We start from the raw sequence: 13574 nt of genomic DNA on the forward strand, positions 1-13574 counted from the left end.
ATCCAAGCCTGGTGCAGGGAAGGTGGGAGGGAAGCAGGGGCTCACCTTGGGAGATGGTGGTGCTGGGGTAGGAGGAGTCTGGCAGCTGGTACGGGGGCAGGGCTGGCATGCCCGCGGGAGGGAAGCCCCCTGGCAGGAGGTGGTTGAAGGCTGCCAGCTGGTTGGCACCGGCCTGCTTGCGCCAGCGCGCCCTCCGGTTGCTGAACCACACCTGGGGGGACAGAAAACACCTTGAGGTGACACCTGGGGAGACAGAAAACACCTTGAGGTGACACCTGAGCGATGGCTGTTACACTGGGGGGATAGAAAACACCTGGGGTGACACCTGGGTGATGACTGTCACACCTGGGGGGACAGAAAACACCTGGGGTGACACCTGGCGGCACAGGAAACACCCAGGCGTGACACCTGAGCTCTGCCCACCACACCTGACAGCAACACCTTCTGGCCAAAGCCAAAGTCAGAGCCAAAGCCAGGCTTAAGCCGCTCCTGGACGCAGCCCTGGGCTGTGCTGGCCAATCCTCCCCTCCGCTCCTCCCTTCCCTTCTCCCCGCTGGCCCCGCAGCCCGGGCGGGACTGGGAGCCGGGAGATGCCGCTCCGGGCTGGGGGGTGGAGGGGTTGTTATTCAGGGATTGTTATCCCGGGGTTTGGGTATTCCGGGGTTCGTGTATCCCGGGGTTTTTATCCCGGGGTTTGGGTGTCCCGGGGTTTGGATATTCCGGGGTTTGTTATCCCGGGGTTCCTTTATCCCGAGGTTTGGCTATCCCGGGGTTTGTTATCCCGTGGCAGCCCCGGAGTTGCCCCGGTACGGCCCGGCCGTGCCTCGTTATTGTCAATTCCTCTCGCGGATTTCTCTCCGTATGAGCAGAGCTCGGGGCTCAGCTCCCCCTCCTGAGCCCAGCCCTGCCTGCACCAACTGCTCTGCCTTAAATAAACGCGGCCTAAACGGCGGGGCAAAGCTGGGCTCGGCTCTGCTGCAGCGCTGCTCCGCCCGCCAGGCTCCAGAGGTTTCCTAAACGTGTGCGGTGTGTCTGGTGGGGGGAAATCTCATTTCTGGGGCTGCCCACGTTTTTTATTGAGGGCAAACTCCCTTTTACAGGGCAAAAAGGGCTGCTCAAGCTTTTTATTGTGGGGGGAATTCTCCTTTCTGCAGGGTAAAAAGGGCTGCCCATGTGTTTTATCGGGGGAAATTTTCCTTTTACAGGGTAAAAAGGGCTGCCCACGTATTTTCTTTCCCACATGATTTCTTTCGGGGGAAATCTCCTTTCTGGGGCTGCCCACGTATTTCAATTGGGGCAATTTGCCTTTTACAGGGTAAAAAGCCCTGCCCAAGCCCTGCCCAAGTGTCCCGGGCTGGGAGGGCTCTCAGGCCTGGCTCTGGTTGGGGTTCACAAGGATAAACTTTCAAGCCAGATGAGAACGCAGCTGCTGGGCTTTGGGAGGCCTCAAGAGCTGCAAAACACGATTGAATTTCACAGCAGTGAGAAAAAACGGAGCAAAAATCAGGAGTGGGGGAGACCCCCCCCCCCATCAGGTTCCCAAAGCTGCTCAGCCTCGGATCAGGAGCTGGGATTACAAAAGGGTTCCCACACCTTGGGGGCCAACCCCAAATTCCTTCCCCAAATCCCACAGAACCAACCCCAAACTCCCTTCCCAAATCCTGCTGAAAAATCCCCAAACTCCCTCCCCAAATGCCACAGAACCAACTCCAAACTCCTTCCCCAAATCCTACTGAAAAAAACCCAAACTCTCTTCCCCAAATCCCACAGAACCAACCCCAAATTCTCTTCCCAAATCCCACAGAACCGTGGTCTCACAAGCCCCAAACAGGATCCAAATCCCAAAGTGGGCACCTTTCTCTCGAGTTCCCTATAAATGATTCCTCATTCTGGATCTTTTTCTCACTGGAAAATGCAATTTTCACTCAGGGAGTTCTGGCTCCTGTTCCTGCCTGCTGGGAAGAGTCCCCTGAGCTTTCCCTTGGGGCTGGTTTGGGGTTCCCTGTCTCTATTCCCCGTTTCCTGGGGCTGTTTTGGGGTTCCCTGGCTCTGTTCCCATTTCCTGGGGCTGTTTTGGGGTTCCCTGGCTCCGTTCCCATTTCCTGGGCTGTTTTGGGGTTCCCTGACTCTGTTCCCCGTTTCCTGAGTTTGTTTTGGGGTTCCCTGGCTCTGTTCCCATTTCCTGGGGTTGTTTTTGGGGTTCCCTGGCTCTGTTCCCGTTTCCTGGGGCTGGTCCCAGTTTCTCGCTGGTTTTGGCACACTGAGAACAGGAAAGCCCCGGCTCCCCTCGGTGTCAGTGCCAGCCCCGAGTGGTTTGTGGGGCCCTGGCAGGTCCTTGGCACCCAAGCCCTCCTCGCCCAGCGCTGCCCAGCCCCTCAGCAGGGTGACAGAAATGGGTCACTCACACCCCGTGTGCTCCTGGCACCCAAATCTGGGACAGAGCGAGGGGAGAGCTGTGAATGAACCCCAAGACACTTTGCAATTTATCCAGCCCAGTCCCTGGAAGGTTCTGGGAGCAGCACAAAGGAATAAAGAAATCACCTAAATTACATTTTGGTCATGCAAGGAGATATAAAGATATTAAAGAAATCACCTAAATTACATTTTGGTTATGCAAAGAGGATCCCCTGTCCCTTTTTATTTTTTTTTAGTCCTGCATGGGTGCACAATTCCAGTCTGGAATTGGGGCTGTGGATGTGCTCTGCTCCTGTCCTGTCACTCCCTTCCACTTCCACACCTTGAGTATTCCTGGTACTTAGGGAGAGAAATAAACCTTGGCTTTGTGGAGGAAAAGGAGAGAAATAAAACTTGTCTTTGCAGAGGGAAAGGAGAGAAAGAAATCTCCTTGAAGAGGAAAAGAGAGGAATAAACCTCCCTGCAGAGGAAGAGGAGAGAAATAAATGTTCTCTTTACAGAGGAAAAGGAGGGAGATAAACGTTTATTTGCAGTGGAAAAGGAGAGGAATAAACCTTTATTTGCAGAGAAAAAGAAAGAAACCTTTCTCTGCAGAGAAAAAGGAGAGAAAGAAACTTCCCTGTAGAGGAAAAGAGCAGAATAAACCTTTCTTTGCAGAGGAAGAAGAGAGAAAGAAATGTTCTCCTTGCAGAGAGAGAAATAAACTTCGTTTTTTCAGAAGAAAAGGAGAGAAAGAAATCTCCTTGAAGAGGAAAAGGAGAGAAATGTTCTCTTTGCAGAGGAAAAGGAGAGGAATAAGCCTCCTTGCAGAGAAAAAGATAAATAACCCTTGTCTTTGCAGAGGAGAAGCAGAGATTTAAATCTTCTCCTTGCAGAGGGAAATGAGAGGAATAAACCTTGTCTTTAGAGAGGAAAATGAGAGAAAAAAACCTCTCTGAAGAGGAAAAGAGAGAAATAAACCTCGTCTTTACAGAGGAGAAGGAGAGATTTAAATCTTCCCCTTGCAGAGGAAAAGAACAGGAATAAACCTTTCTCTGCAGAGGAAAAGGAGAGAAATCTTCTCTTTGCAGAGGAAAAGGAGAGAAAGAAACTTCCCTGAAGAGGAAAAGAGGGGAATAAACCTTCCTTTGCAGAGGAAAAAGAGAGAAAGAAATGTTCTCCTTGCAGAGAAAGAGAGAGAAATAAACTTTGTCTTTGCAGAGGAGAAGGAGAGATTTAAACCTTCCCCTTGCAGAGGAAAACGAGAGAAAGAAATCTCCTTGAATAGGAGAAGGAGAGGAATAAACCTTTCTCTGCAGGGCTGGAAGAGCTCCCACTCCAAAAAGATCAAGATCCCAGTGCAAAGAACAGCACATAAAAATCCAACACCAACAAAACCATCACCAAGATCCAAACCCAGGCATCGAGAGGGAAAGAGAAACAGAACCCCAGGAGTGCAAAAGCCACCCCAGAGATTTCTGACTTTCCCAAGGCTGGGAAAGTTTTGTTGGTTTTTTTTTTCCCCCAACCAAGATCCAGATGCTGCAAACGCAGTGGGGACGAGGAGCTCCGGGAGAAGATGGGGAGTGAGATGTTCTAGGATGGGACAGGAGCGCTTGGGGTCTCGCTCATGTGATCAGAACACAACTCAGAACAGATTTGTGCCGTTTCATGCCCCGTGTGAGGTGGTTTTGGTCTCATTTACACTTTAAATCTGTTCAGGATTAAAATCCACCTGTGTGAGAGCGGCACCTCCCGTCCTGCTTCCCACAGCCCGTGGAATTCCTTTGTTTTACAGGGAGATAAAAGGATACTCTGGATCCTTTTACAGCCAGGTACAGTCACCCTGGGGATGAGCCTTTTTGGTGTGCAGTGTTTGAGAAGAAAGGGAAGATAAACTCCAAGGGAGAGGATTATCAGCAAAGAAATCCAGTTCCTAATTACGCTCCTCCTGTGACTCCGGGAAAACTGTTGCTTTTGGGATTGAAGTCAAAACCCATCTGAGTCCTCACACAGCCCGTGCACGGGGTTAAACTGAGGATAAACCCCCCATTTTTCACATTTTGGGCGATTTCCACACTCAGCCAGCTGAGATTGAGGCTCTTGCACTGCTGACGGTGCCGGAGCCAGAGCGAGATCTCGGCGTTTGTTGTGATGCCGTGGGTTTTAGCTTTTGTATTTTTCAGAATCTCTGCTGCTTGGTGTGTAACTCTGAAATTTCATATGAGGTGTTAGTAAGGTCTCTTCACAGGGGAGTTGGACAAAACAATTCCTTCCTAGCTGGAGAATCAAGGACAACAAAAAGCAGAAACAACTGCAAGGGAAAGGAAAAGGGGAAAAGGGGAAAAGGGGAAAAGGGGAAAAGGGGAAAAGGGGAAAAGGGGAAAGGAAAGGAAAGGAAAGGAAAGGAAAGGAAAGGAAAGGAAAGGAAAGGAAAGGAAAGGAAAGGAAAGGAAAGGAAAGGAAAGGAAAGGAAAGGAAAGGAAAGGAAAGGAAAGGAAAGGAAAGGAAAGGAAAGGAAAGGAAAGGAAAGGAAAGGAAAGGAAAGGAAAGGAAAGGAAAGGAAAGGAAAGGAAAGGAAAGGAAAGGAAAGGAAAGGAAAGGAAAGGAAAGGAAAGGGAGCCACGGGGCTGAGACTTCATAGCCTGGGGCTGTGGTTGAATAATTGACCCCAAGGTGTAGATGAACCAAAACTTATAGAAGTGTAAAAACTCGAGAAAAATCCAAGATCCACTTGGATTTGATTTGGGTGTAGCCCCAGCCCAGGCTCTTGCACTGCCCGAGGTGGATCCTTTCAATAAATTCCTATTTCATTCTATTTTATTCCTTTTGCTCTGTCCAGTCTCTGTTCCAGCTCAGCCTTCCCAGGCATCAGCTGGAGCAGCATGGCCAAAGAAGCGAGAGATGATAACACAAAAAAATCCACCTGCACCAAAGGAGATTCCCAGGAGTGCAAAGCAGAGCCTGGCTGGAGGCTGCAGCCCCACAGGCACCGAGCCCTGGCACAAAGCTCCTGCTGGGATTTATCTCCCTGTGCACAGGCAGGGACGTCCCATGGCCCGACCAGGTCCATTGTGCCCCTCATTTCGAACCCAGAGGAGAAAAAGCAGAGCCTCTGCAGCCAATGACGTCTGCAATTCCTCCCCTTCCCCCAGCTCCAAGGTGGCTCGGGCCTTTTATGCTCATAAATCATTTTATTGGTGGTTGAAATCCCGAGGCTGGAGCAGCTCGCTGTAATGCGAGGTGCACTTCAAAGGGAACCTGCCCGCACTTCCCGGCTGCTCGGGCTTTATCAGCGCCCAAAGATTCCCCTGCCACGGGATCCTGTTACAGCATGGCGAGCAGCCTGGGCTGCTGCAGCTGGGGAGGAAGAGGAGGAAGAGGAGGAAGTTTGGAGCTGCTGGAGAGGTTTCTCTGAGGATGGGATTACAAGAGGGTTCCCACATCTTGGGGACCAACCCCAAATTCTCTTCCCCAGACACTGCAGAATCGACCTGAACTTCCTTCCTCAAATCCTGCAGAGCCAACCCCAAACTCCCTTCCCCAAATTCTGCAGAACCAACCCCAAATTTCCTTCCCCAAATCCTGCTGAAAAACCCCAAATTCCCTTCCCAGATGCTACAGACCAACCACAAGATCCTTCCTCAAATCCTGATGAAAAAAACCCTAATTCTCTTCCCCAAATCCCACAGAACCAACCCCAAATTCCCTTCCCCAAATCCTGCGGAGCCAACTCAGAGTTTGGGGCTGGCCCTTGGGGCAGGGGCTGGGGAAAAAGTGAGCAGCAGGAAATCAGGAGCTGCTCCCAATCCCAGGGCAGGCCCCAGAGGTGATTCCATGCAGAGCTGGGCCTGGGCTGTGTCCGTGGGCTCCTTTCCATGGGAATGGGAGCACAGCAGGGACTGGGAGCAGCACAGAACTCTGTACCTGCTGCTTTTGGGGTTTTCCCCTTGGATCAGCATTCAAATCATTAAAGGCTTAAACAGAGAAAAGTGTTCTAAAAAGCGTTTGGCATTGCTGAGGGGGAGCAGAGATGGGGAATGGGATAGAGGGGATGGGATGGGATGGGATGGGATGGATGGGATGGGCATGGGATGGGATGGGATGGGATGGGATGGGATGGATGGGATGGGATGGGATGGGATGGGATGGGATGGATGGATGGGAGAGAGGGGATGGGATAGTGGTGGGATAGCGGGAAAAAGCTGGGAAGGAAACATCCAAGGAATTCCTCATGGCCTGGTGACACCCAGGGCACAGCCAGTGGCACCCACTGTGCCACTGCTCCCTGCTCCTGGATATCCTGAATATCCCTCAGGCCTCCCACGGATGGGAGAGGAGCTGGAAATCTCCCCCAGCTCATCCCTGGCGGAGCAGCTGCTGCCAGGATGGGGCTGGAGCGAATTATCCCAGCTATGGGTCAGCTCCCACAATTTGTCAGACAAGGAGAGGAAAGGAAGGTCAAGAAGAGCCTCCTGTGGGAGGGAAAAAAAAATCCTGTTGTGTTCCTGCTCAGCCTAATCAGGACTTGATGTGGGAGAAAGATGGATGGGATGGATGAGAGCATAAATGGAAACAGGGCTGGGAAAGCCAAGGGGGCTGCAGCACCTGTTTGTGCTCAGGGAACCAGGTGGGAAAGGCTCTTTTATGGCCCTCAGCACAGCCAGAATGTTCCATGGGGTCAGCTGAAGGCCTCAGGACATCCCAAACATTCCGTGGGGTCGGCTTGAGGGCCCTTCCCAGCAGGAGAAAGGGAATTCTGTGGGGTCAGGGGCTCAGCACACCCCAGAATGTTCAATGGGGTCAGCTGAGGAGCTCAGGACATCCCAAACATTCCATGGGGTCGGCTGAGGCCCCTTCCTGGGTGGAGAAAGGAAATTCTGTCACATCAGGGGCTCAAGACACCCAGAATGTTCCACAGGGGTGGCTGAGGACCCTTCCCAGCAGGAGAAAGGGAATTCTGTGGGGTCAGGACTTCAGGACACCCCAAATCTTCCTTGGGGTCAGCTGAGGACCCATCCCTTTCCTGGAGAAAGGGAATTCTGTGGGGTCAGGGCCTCTCCAGCTCCCCTGAAGCAGAGCAAGGGCATTGTCCAATCCCACCAAAACTGGAATTCAGTGCGTGCAGAGGAGTTTTTAGAGAGGAGCTGGGGCCAGGGGGACACCCCAGGGATATTCCCTGCTCCATCCCAGGGTGGGATGTGCTGGTGGGATCCCATAAATCCACCATTTTTTGTGATGTTTGCTCTGCTGACCCTGATGCCAGGGACATCACCGAGGCCACTGGGAGGATTCCTGACAGAACAGGAAAAAAAATCCCAGGAGGACACAGAGATTTGGGGCCTGTGGGTTTTTCCTGCTGCCCCAGCTCTGGTTCTGAGCCTCTTCCTCTGGTGGGTGATGTGGTGCAGATAAATATGAAATATTCAATATTAAACCAGGTTAGTGGAGCAGAACAAATGGCTCCTCACAAATGAGATTATCCAAGGAATTCAGTCTGAATTCCTGCTGGCATCTCCCAGTTCCTGGAGGTGGCAGCTGTTTATAGGATTTCAAGGAACAGGTGAGTGGGGATTTTTTTGGGAAATCACCTGGTTTTGGTTAAACAAACCCTAGTTAGGAAGAAATATTTCATTGGGACATTGGTTCCTCCTTGGCTGCCATTTCCTTAAACACTTCCTCAAGGGAATGGGGTAGAGGGGATGGGATGGGATATTTGGGATGGGATATTGAGGATAGGATATTGGGGATGGGATATTGGGGATGGGATATTGGGGATGGGATATTGGGGATGGGATATTGAGGATGGGATATTGGGGATGGGATATTGGGGATGGGATATTGGGGATGGGATATTGGGGATGGGATATTGGGGATGGGATATTGAGGATGGGATATTGGGGATGGGATATTGGGGATGGGATATTGGGGATGGGATATTGAGGATGGGATATTGGGGATGGGATATTGAGGATGGGATGGGATAGAAGGAATAGGACAGACGTTTCCATTTCCACCTGAGCCATCCTAAGCCAGGCTGAAGCTCCCAGCTCCAAGCCTTGCCCTGCCCAGTGCCACAGCTTTACCCCTCAGCACAGAAATTAATAATATTTATAAATAAAACAATATTCCCATGGAAAAAAGCAGCTTTTGGGGCCCTGTTTGCCATCAGTGTTCTCCAGCTCCACCTCTCACAAGTTCTGTTTCCCAGGGGTGATTTCAGATGTCAGAGGGGACGCTGCTAAAACCAAACCTGAAGTTTAAATCAAACCCTGAGTTTTGCTTCCCTGATTATCTCTGGCTGAGCACAGCTGGATCTCAGGTGGGGTGACAAACATCAGGAAGGGCTCGGTGCTGTGAGAAAGCTGCAACATTTTATAAATATTTTACAAATATTTTATAAATATTTTATTTTTCTTTTCTCCCGGCAGCCAACCCTGATTTGATGCTGCCCCCTCGGGAGGTGCAGGAGATGTCAGGACAGATGTCAGGACAGATGTCAGGACAGATCCCCTGACTCTGTCCAGCCCAGCCAGGCTGGCTTTAGCTGCACCTCGAGCTCTGCCATCGAGATTTCCTCTACCAAGAAGAAAAAAGGAAAAAAAGCTTTTCCAAGAGGAAAGCTTCCAGGAAAAGCCTCAGTGGCTCAAGGATTAAAACACCCTGGCACAGCAAAGGCTCCTCCTGACTGCTGTGAAAATTCCCAGTGCTGACCCCAGGAACTGAACTGGTGTCCCAGGAGGTTCCTGAACCCTTACTGGGCTTTACTGGGTTGGAACAAAGGGTTTGGGATTGGGAGCACGAAGATTTGGGTCCCTGACTGGTTGGGCTGGAAATTTTGTGGTAAAGGTTCTGCTCCTAAAAGTCCTGGGAGGCCCCATTTGGTTTGGGGTCAATGGGATCAGTGCAGGGTTTGGTTTGGGGTCAGTGGGGTCAGTGGGGTCGGTGCAGGGTTTGATTTGGGGTCAGTGGGATTGGTTTTGGTTTGGTTTGGGGTCAGTGGGGTCGGTTTGGGTTTGGTTGGGGTCAATGGGATCAGTGCAGGGTTTGGTTTGGGGTCAATGGAGTTGGTTTGGGTTTGGTTTGGGGTCAGTGGGGTCGGTGCAGCCTGGCTGGGTTGGGGTTTGGTTTGGGGATGCCGAGTGACACCGAGCAGGGTCTGGGGCTCCTCCCTGGCCTTGGCTCTGGAGTGAATCCCAACCATCCCCAGCTCTGCAGGGCTCCAGGGGCTGGCAGCTCTCCCGGCCTCATCCCTGCACAAAATCCGTGATTTTATCTAAAATCCAGTTTTGCTGATCCCAGAGCATCCCTCCATGCACAGGATGGGGGAATCAGGTTCCAGGGAGGATTTTCTGCTGCGGAATTTTCCTTTTGGGTCATGGATTCCCTGCCCCACACACCCAAAACAAGCTGGCCCTACACACCCTACAGCCAACCCATTCCCATTCACACCTTCCCCTATCCCAGGCTGCTCCAGCCTGGCCTTGGGCACTTCCAGGGATCCAGGGGCAGCCCCAGCTGAGCTCTCCCACCTCACAGCCAGGAACTTCCTCCCAAAATGCCACCTAAACCTTCCCTGCTTCAGCTCCAGCCCTTTCCCCCTGTCCGAGCACAAAGTCCCTCTCCTGCTTTCCTCTCAGCCCTGTCAGATTCTGGGGCTTGGAATTCCAAGAGCTCATCCCTGGCCTGTCTGAAGTTCAGCTGGAGAAAGATTTCCTGCTGGATCTTGCAGTCCCTTCCCATGGAAAGGGAATTTCCTGGTGAATGGAATTCCTTTAGTGGGGTGGAGGAGCTGCAGCCCTGTGCATAACGAGTTTGTTCCTTCCCTGCAGCTGGGAAATATCTCCGAAAATCCACATTTTGGTCGGGAATTTCCCAAAAAATTCCATGTGGAATTTTCTGCTCCCAGATTCCAGAACTGCTCCAAACCTTTTCATGGAGCAGCAGAGGCGTTTTCTGCTGGGCAGGAACCACAGGGGATCCATCAGGAGAAGGATCAGTAAAACCCAAGCTCTGCTGCCTGATTTAATTTGGGATTGAAATGGGAGTTCCTCAGTGCAGGAATTTCCTGAGATTGGTACCAAAGCTCGGCGCCCACTCCAGGATTCCCAGAAATCCCCCAGGAGGAGCCAGGATCCCAAACCTGCTCCTGCCCAGCTGTGACCACCTGAGTCACCCCCAGGTGATGCTGAGGAGCCAAAAACACTTTTGGGGTTTTTGGGAGGGAGATCTTGGCTGATTTTTTCAATGTAAAATTCCATTCCCTGGCTCAATCACAGCACCAGGAAGAAATGGGAGAATCTGCACCAGGGAATATTTGTGGAAAACACTCCCAACTTGAAAGTGGATAATTTGGACAGTTTTGTTTTACTTTCTATTTCTTCCTGCTGATGAAATGAGAGAAATAAACAGCGTGGGGTGTTGGTAACCTGCCCTAAAAATGGAACAGCTTTGGGAAAAACACTTACAATTGGGTTTGTCAGGACAAGGATTAATCCCAGCTCCCAGCCCCATGGCTGCTGGCCCTGGTGGCTTTTGTGACACCAGCATCTCTTGGAGAGGTCATTCCTACACCTACAGAAGAATCTCCTGGCAAAAGGATTTTCCTGCTGAAAACCACCCACAAACAAATTCCCCATTGTTTATGGGAAAAGGATTGTTCTGGGAAAAGTCCCTCCACCAGGAATGCCAGCGAGAAAAGCTTCAAAGTTGTCACAGAATCCCTTTTAGGACTTTTTTTTCCCTCCACATCAAAACTTTGATATCATCCGTGAAATAATTGCAAAAACGGGTGAAAAAATCTCAGAAAACATCCAAGATCAAAATCAAAGACGCCACCAAATTAACGGAGTGAATTCCTGTTAATTCCCTAATGCCTGGGACGTTCACGGCTTGTTTTCTGGGAGGGTGGGAATGGTGAGAATTCCTTCAGTTGAGTCAGGACATTGCCTCGCGCAAGGACAAATCCCTGGAATTTCCACTGGCTGACCACTGGCTCATCCCCGGCTCTGCTCAGCCTGGGATTAACCTGTTCACAGCTCATCCCTCTGGAAGCCTGAGCTGGGATCTGCATCCCAAACACCCAAACACCGCCGTGACCCGGCCAAAACCCCGCTCAACTCCGGGATCTGCCAAGAAACCGGAGCCGGGAGCGGCTCAGGGGCTCAGCTCAGGGCTTTATGAGCTGTCAACGTGTCAAAGTTCCCGTTATCCCGACAGCTGCGAGCCCAGCCGGGCTCCAGCCCTGCCAGGAGGGGCGGGCACTGCCGGGGCTTCCCAAGGGAGGAGGGCATGGAATGGGAGTCCTGGGAATGGGGGAGAGGGAGCAGAGATCGGAGAGTTCAGCACTCGGGGCAGTTCAGCACTCAGGGCAGTTCAGCACTCGGGGGAGTTCAGCACTCAGGATTTCAGCACTCAGGGATTTCAGCACTCTCTGGAACTCGCCTTCCACTGAGCTGAATTTCCAAGGCAGTTCAGCACTCGCCGTGGTGGGGAACCAAGAGAGGAGAAAACAGACATGGGCAAATCCCCTTGGATTTGGGCACAGAGGAATAGGAATAGGAATAGGAATAGGAATAGGAATAGGAATAGGAATAGGAATAGGAATAGGAATAGGAATAGGAATAGGGATGAGGAGGATGGGCAGGTGTTGGTGAGGCCATTCATAGAACCATGGAATGAATCATGGAATGGATCATGGAATGGATCATGGAATGAATCATGGAATGAATCCCAGGGTGGTTTGGGTTGGAGGGACCTCAGAGCCCACCCAGTGCCACCCCTGCCATGGGCAGGGACCCCTCCTGCTATCCCAGGCTGTTCCCAGACCCATCCAGCCTGGCCTTGGACATTCCCAGGGATCCAGGAGCAGCCACAGCTGCTCTGGGCATGCTGTGCCAGGGAGGAATTCCTCCCAGATATCCCATCTAAACCATCCCTCTGCTAGTTCAGAGCCATCCCCCCTTGTCCTGTCTCTCCAAACCTCATGAACACCCCCAGAACCCCTGCTTTGAGCTGGCCCTGCTGCTTTAGAGCCATTTTTCACCCAAAACTCAACTCTTGGCTTAAAAACTCAGTCAAGACAGAAGAGAGTCCCCGAGGTGGGGGAAGATTCTCTGCTGGATGTGTCCATGTGGATTTACATGTGTGGAGCTACTTTACAAATTTTTTTTTTCACCAGATCTTGACTGAGCAATGTGTGCAGATCCCGAAGATCTGCCCTGATATCCAGGAAATCTGCCAGGGGCCGGCAGCCTCCCAAGTGGTGGGAAGAAGCTGCTCATGCCAGGCTGCTGGAATGAGCAAGGCAGCAGGAATGTGTCTCATGGAGCAGCTGCTGCACAGCCCTGGCAGGAGCCTCTCCACGAGGGCCTGGGAGCAGGGAGGGATTGGGACATCCCAGCTTGGGACGAGGGAAAAGTTATTTTTTATTATTTAATTATTTAATTAATTTTTTTCCCTTGTCCTTTCTCCATCCTTTCTCCCGGATCCTTAGAAAAAGTTTGTGCTCTCCCTGGCATTTTGGGGCTCTTCCTTTCCTCCTCAGCATCCCCTCATCCTCTGCTCTCCCTCGAAATTCCATTTTTTCCCCATTATTCACCACAGGAACATCCATTTTCCATCCCCTGCTCGACAGCTTGTGCCCACCTACACCAGGGAGAGCGATTAGGGCAAAATATGCAAAACAAAACTGGGGGAATTCACACATTCCAAGCCCGGGTGGCTTCGTTCCCTTAATGAGCGACTTTCCCAGGCTCCAAACACCCCTGATCCTGCACGGCCACCAAACCAACACTTCTGGACTCCCTGGGCCAAGATCAAAGCCAGACCAGCCTCGGTTTTGCTGGATTTCCTTTTCCAGTGTCCACAGCCAAGTCTAGAGGAGGTGACAGCTGCAGGAAAATCCAGGAATTCCCAGGAGGGAGGTGAGAGCTCCGGGAAAATCCAGGATTTCCCAGGAGGGACGTGACAGCTCCTGTCACAATGCTGGGACAATTCTTTGGGAAAAATCCTTAACCAGGAGTGGGGGACACCTCCATTCCCAAATATCAGAGGGGAAAACCCCAAACTCTGGCAGTTCTGGCTCCTGGGTGAACACATTCCTATGCCAACACCCACAGGCAAACCCAGCCTTTGGAAAAGCTCATCCCAGGAGCGTTTCTCGGGCAGGACAGAGCCTG

At 51.6% G+C, this 13574-nt stretch overlaps 1 protein-coding gene across 3 annotated transcripts in view; it reads right to left on the minus strand.

Annotated features, from left to right (window-relative positions):
- PAX7 (paired box 7) overlaps nt 1–13574 on the minus strand; it is a 107914-nt gene that overhangs the window by 41606 nt on the left and 52734 nt on the right. For all 3 annotated transcript variants that reach the window (XM_014888431.2, XM_014888426.2, XM_014888429.2), the window contains exon 6: nt 46–211. In XM_014888431.2, the coding sequence (XP_014743917.1) occupies nt 46–211 (166 nt within the window). The remainder of the gene's footprint in view (nt 1–45; nt 212–13574) is intronic.

The sequence above is a fragment of the Sturnus vulgaris genome, chromosome 25 (assembly GCF_052056855.1).
Source record: "Sturnus vulgaris isolate bStuVul1 chromosome 25, bStuVul1.hap1, whole genome shotgun sequence".
Lineage (NCBI taxonomy): Eukaryota > Metazoa > Chordata > Aves > Passeriformes > Sturnidae > Sturnus > Sturnus vulgaris.